Here is a 4,361-nt window from a genome sequence, read left to right as displayed (position 1 = left end):
GTTTCCCTGAGTTCTGTGGGCCACTCTTGGCAAATCATGCCACCCAAAGAGGGGGGTCAGTCCAATGTTGTGGCAGAGGCGGCGGTCTTGTGGGATAGAGCCTTGAACCTGTGGATTCCATTTCCAGACACTATAGGTGGGGTGAGCGCTGAATTGAATTGGAGGATACCCAGCTGATGTAGGCTGCAGAATTGCTTGCTTGCTTGGTGTCAGGGGAGAAATCCCCAACACATTTGGCCACAGATGTCTGTTGGTATTGAGAGAGCAGTGGAGGAAAACACAGTTTGAGTTCATGTTTTTTCCACTCTGGGTGCTGTCACAGTTGACACAACTGGTGCGGGTCTGCGGTGCTCTTGGCTGTGTTTCACACCCTGGTCTGGGGATCCTAGGAGCTGGCATTTGGTTTTGGATCCTAACCAGAGCTTGATGTGCCGCTTCTCCACATGCCCTTTCTGTCCACAGAGGAGCTGCTCAGCCTACTCTTGCCAAGCTTTCCAGTATCCTCCAGACACTGCTGGCTGCTGGGGAGCGCACGCGCGCAGAGCAAGTGCCCAGCGCAGAGCAGTGCCCGGTGCAGGGCCTCCACCCTGGGGATGGGGCCATCGGGGAGACACTGTTGTCTGTGTTGTTTGTTTCCTTGGCTCAGAGGGGAGATGCGCAGGTTCCCAGGGCCAAGCCAGTGGCACTCAGCTCCTGCCACTGTGGGCCAGGGTCACATTGCCCTTTGATCTGACAGTCGTGGATTACGCAGGGCTGCCCAGGGCACTGCGCTGCCTCTGAAAGCTCACACCAGAGCTGCACTCCAGGAGCAATCTGTATCCTGCAGCAAATTCAGGGCACTTTCATAGAAGGTGAGGGTGGAATGTGAAGGATGAATAGAATTATGATAATTGGAGAACTAAAGGAAGGGTATGTGTGGGATACTAAGAAATATTTGGTCTTCCTCCTGGGTTCCTAACACGGGGCTCCTACAACCCTTGGAATTTCGTGAGTGGTGAGTGTCTTTTGTTATTCATAATCCCTTTCCAGCCTATTTGAGTTCATGCTAATGAATTCGTTAGAGCAGGGCCCCTAGATTGCCTCGGGGTCGCTCCTGCACCAGAAAGACCAGGTGATTCGAGGGCGGAAACTTTCAATCCCAAGCAGTGACTCCTGGGAGTCGGAGTGACAGAGGCGGAGCACTTTACAAACGAGATTCAGGGCTGGGCGCGGTGGCTCACGCCTGTAATTCCAGCACTTTGGGAGGCCGAGGCAGGTGGATCACCTGAGGTCAGGAGTTCGAGACCAGCCTGGCCAACATGGTGAAATCCCATCTCTACTAAAATACAAAAATTAGCCGGGCATGATGGCGGGTGCCTGTAATCCCAGCTACTCGGGAGGCTGAGGCAGGAGAATTACTTGAACTTGGGAGGCGGAGGTTGCAGTGAGCCAGGACTGCACCACTGCACTCCAGCCTGGGCAACAGAGCAAAACTCCGTCTCAAAAAAAAAAAAAAAAAAAAACCCAAAACTTGAGATTGCAGTGGCTGCCAGTCGCTCCCATCCCTTACCCTGTTCATCTCAAGCGTGGCTGTTCCTGCCCACACTGCATCCTTGAGGACACCACACCAGGAAGCGTCAGGGCAGGGTGATCTTCAGTTCTGAGTCACTCAGGCAAATTACTGAACCTGAGGGGATGGAGTCATGGGAACCCCTGAATGTGTAGTTGGCCAGGAAGTGTGGGTAGCCTGGGCACCCCATCTGTGACTCCATCGGAAGTGTGGGACTGAGCCCTTTAATCTGTGGAACCTGACGCTAGCCCCAGTTGGTGTCAGAGAGCTGGAAAAGTGGTGTCAGAAACCACCACACAGTATGCGAGGCTGAGGGGAAACGCCAGTGTAAAAATAACACGCAACAAGCGTAGGTGGTTTGGGGCCAACAAAGCCCAGGAGGGCTCGGGTTTAGGCTCTGTGGAGCACTGGGGCCGGGCAGGGTGGCTGTAGTGCTGTGGAGAGTTGAGGCTGCCTTAGGGAGGATTTGGGGGTGAAGATAGGCCTTGACCTGAGCTGGGTTTGGAGGGAGAATTATTAGTGGCCTGAGGGTCTTAGACTGAGGGTCGAGTGTGTCCCTTCCTCCCTGGCTGGGTGAGCATCTAAGTCACTGCCTCTCAGAGGCTCACGTCCACAACAGTAAAGCAGGGATGGTCTTGGCCCTCCTGGAGGGCTTCCTGCAAGGGTGTTGGTGAAATGTGTTTCTATTTGTGAAGCTGTGCTAGTGCTGTTGCCATTTTCATGAGCAGTTACCAATCAACAAACACCTGTAGCCAGCCCTGCACCGGGCCCACGATCACCCAGGGATGAAGTGGTGACCGAAAGCAGGAACAGGCCGGAGCCTTCAGCAGCTAAGAGGTAACGGGGCTGAGACCCAGCCTGGCTGTATCTTCCTCCCCCTGCCACTGTCCCCTCTGGTGTTCTGCTGGTGGCCCCTGCTGCCAATTCCTGCTCCTCACGAGGGCCCCTGCTCCCTAGTCTTTTCTCCAGACTTCCTCATGGTTGGCACTTGGGATCACCAGGCTGCGGGCTCACCTTCAGCTGCCTGCATTTGAGCAGATTCCATGCCAGCCCCAAGCACTAGAGGAAGACACCAGTGAGCACCGGCCTAGGCCGACGGGCTACCCTCAGTGGCAGCTGCTCTTTATCTGAGCAATGGGCTTCCACTCACCTTCCCCTGCCCCTGTCCTGCCCCTGAGGAGAGAATGATCATTGTGTCACTCAAGTATCTTTGGGACCTCCTGCTGCTTCCTCTGGATGGTTTGAGTGCAAAGCCCTGGGGTTTGGTTTTCGTTCGGCCCTGGAGAGTTGGTGCTAGCCTCTCAAGTTCTGGGCCCCTGGCATGGGGCGAGCCTTGGGAGATGGAGGCACCTCCACCTGACCCTGCAGTAGAGGGTGCCCTGGGCCTGCTCATCTTAAGACCTTTCACTTGCAGGTGCAAGGCGGGTGGAGCTGAGGCAGGAACCGAGGTTGGCCCTACACAGCTCCCTGCTCCTCCGCACCACTGCAGCATGGATGGGGCAGGCCGAGCAAAGCCACAGCCAGCACAGCCCTCTCTGCTGGTCTCGCCCTCACCTGTGATACGCGGTGCGTAGAGCCCCACTTCATTTTCCTCTTACGAGAAAAAGGATGGTGCAAGGGCACTGGAAAGGCCTCAGCGTGAGTCCTGGGGTGGTGAGGACTGTGGCAAACTGGAGGGTGTACACCCCATGAAGAGATTTGACATCTCTGTGACTCCATTCCCCCCAGGTGGAAGTGAGGACCTGGCATTAGCAAGCTTTGACATTTTCAAGAGAAGCGGGGCATGTAGATTTGAATGTGGTAAAAGATGTTGCCAATTTAAAAAGATTGGCAACCAATTTAAATTTCTAAAACAACACTGGGTGGACTGGTTACAGCCTGTGGCACCACAAGAGAACAATCTCTGCTTTTGTCTCATGCCCAGGCTCCTGAGAGACATCAGGCCAGGCTCTGGCAAGAGAGGGGAGAGTGGGTATGAGACAGCGTCTGCCTGAGCTGGTCCCATCCACACGCCTGCAGCCTGGCTCTCCTCTGCTTTTTCTGTTTCCTCCCAGTCAGTGTTTCTGCCTGGGCCTTTCTGCCTCCAGGGCCGGGGGGGCTGCCTGAGTGTGCCCCTCATCCTCTGCGACGGTTGACTGCCCTGAGCCAATGCAGGCAGTGCCGAAGGACCCAGTCCACTCACACATTCTCAGACAGCTCTGCGCACAGTGACTGGGGCCAGCTCTTGAGTCCTGGCATCCAACGGCAGGTGGCAGTGCCTTTCCAGTTGCTAGAACAGGCCCTTCCCAACAAAATCACAGGCCTTCAGCAGCAGAGGCGCCCTCTGCCTGCTATGATGATGGTCACGTCACAGCGTGGACAATGTGTTGCGCATCAAATACCAGATCTCAAAAGGGGAAGGGGGGTGGGTCACAGAATGGAGGAAAGACTTACAGAATGAACATCCCAGGACCGTCTTAGTAACCTCCGACCAGCACAGAGTGGGTTCTAATAAATACTGCTGAATCGATACTTTGCCATCTTGCTTGAGATGAGAAAATTAGGATGGACAACCTCACCCCTCAACTGCAGCAGCTTCGTTCCTTCTTGAACTATCTACCTGCCAACCCTAGATGCCTGCTGAGAGGTCAAAAGGGAGCAGGAGTGGCAAGACTTCCCCTCCCATCCCTAAGCCCATCCTTCTCTGCAGACTTGACACACTGCACACTCCACCTGTCCTGGCTGACGGTGACCCAAGAGCATCCTTGCCCCTGAGGCTGGGCATGGGGTCCACGTCTGGTAGAAAGGTCCCAGTGCTCAGTCACAGCCTCAT

The 4,361-nt window shown here is 55.1% G+C and overlaps 1 protein-coding gene across 1 annotated transcript; it reads left to right on the top strand.

Annotated features, from left to right (window-relative positions):
- Nucleotides 1-36: 36 nt before the first annotated feature.
- Nucleotides 37-4,060, top strand: LOC134757830 (uncharacterized). The gene is made up of 6 exons (XM_063702501.1): nucleotides 37-89; nucleotides 463-618; nucleotides 1,798-1,898; nucleotides 2,278-2,386; nucleotides 2,964-3,115; nucleotides 3,604-4,060. Exons 1-6 carry the CDS (start codon nucleotides 37-39, stop codon nucleotides 3,987-3,989), a joined length of 957 nt encoding a protein of 318 aa, XP_063558571.1. The 3' UTR covers nucleotides 3,990-4,060.
- The last annotated feature ends 301 nt before the right edge of the window (nucleotides 4,061-4,361 follow it).

Source organism: Gorilla gorilla, chromosome 21, assembly GCF_029281585.2.
Source record: "Gorilla gorilla gorilla isolate KB3781 chromosome 21, NHGRI_mGorGor1-v2.1_pri, whole genome shotgun sequence".
Classification (NCBI taxonomy): Eukaryota; Metazoa; Chordata; class Mammalia; order Primates; family Hominidae; genus Gorilla; species Gorilla gorilla.
The sequence above is the reverse complement of the archived record's forward strand: the minus strand, read 5'-3'. Positions and strand labels throughout refer to the sequence as shown.

Coding starts and splice junctions, on each gene's coding strand:
- LOC134757830 (XM_063702501.1), top strand. CDS start 37: ATGCCACCCAAAGAGGGGGGTCAGTCCAATGTTGTGGCAGAGGCGGCG. Junction 1,899..2,277: donor AAAAATAACACGCAACAAGC/GTAGGTGGTTTG, acceptor TTTCATGAGCAG/TTACCAATCAACAAACACCT. Junction 3,116..3,603: donor GCCCTCACCTGTGATACGCG/GTGCGTAGAGCC, acceptor GTTTCCTCCCAG/TCAGTGTTTCTGCCTGGGCC.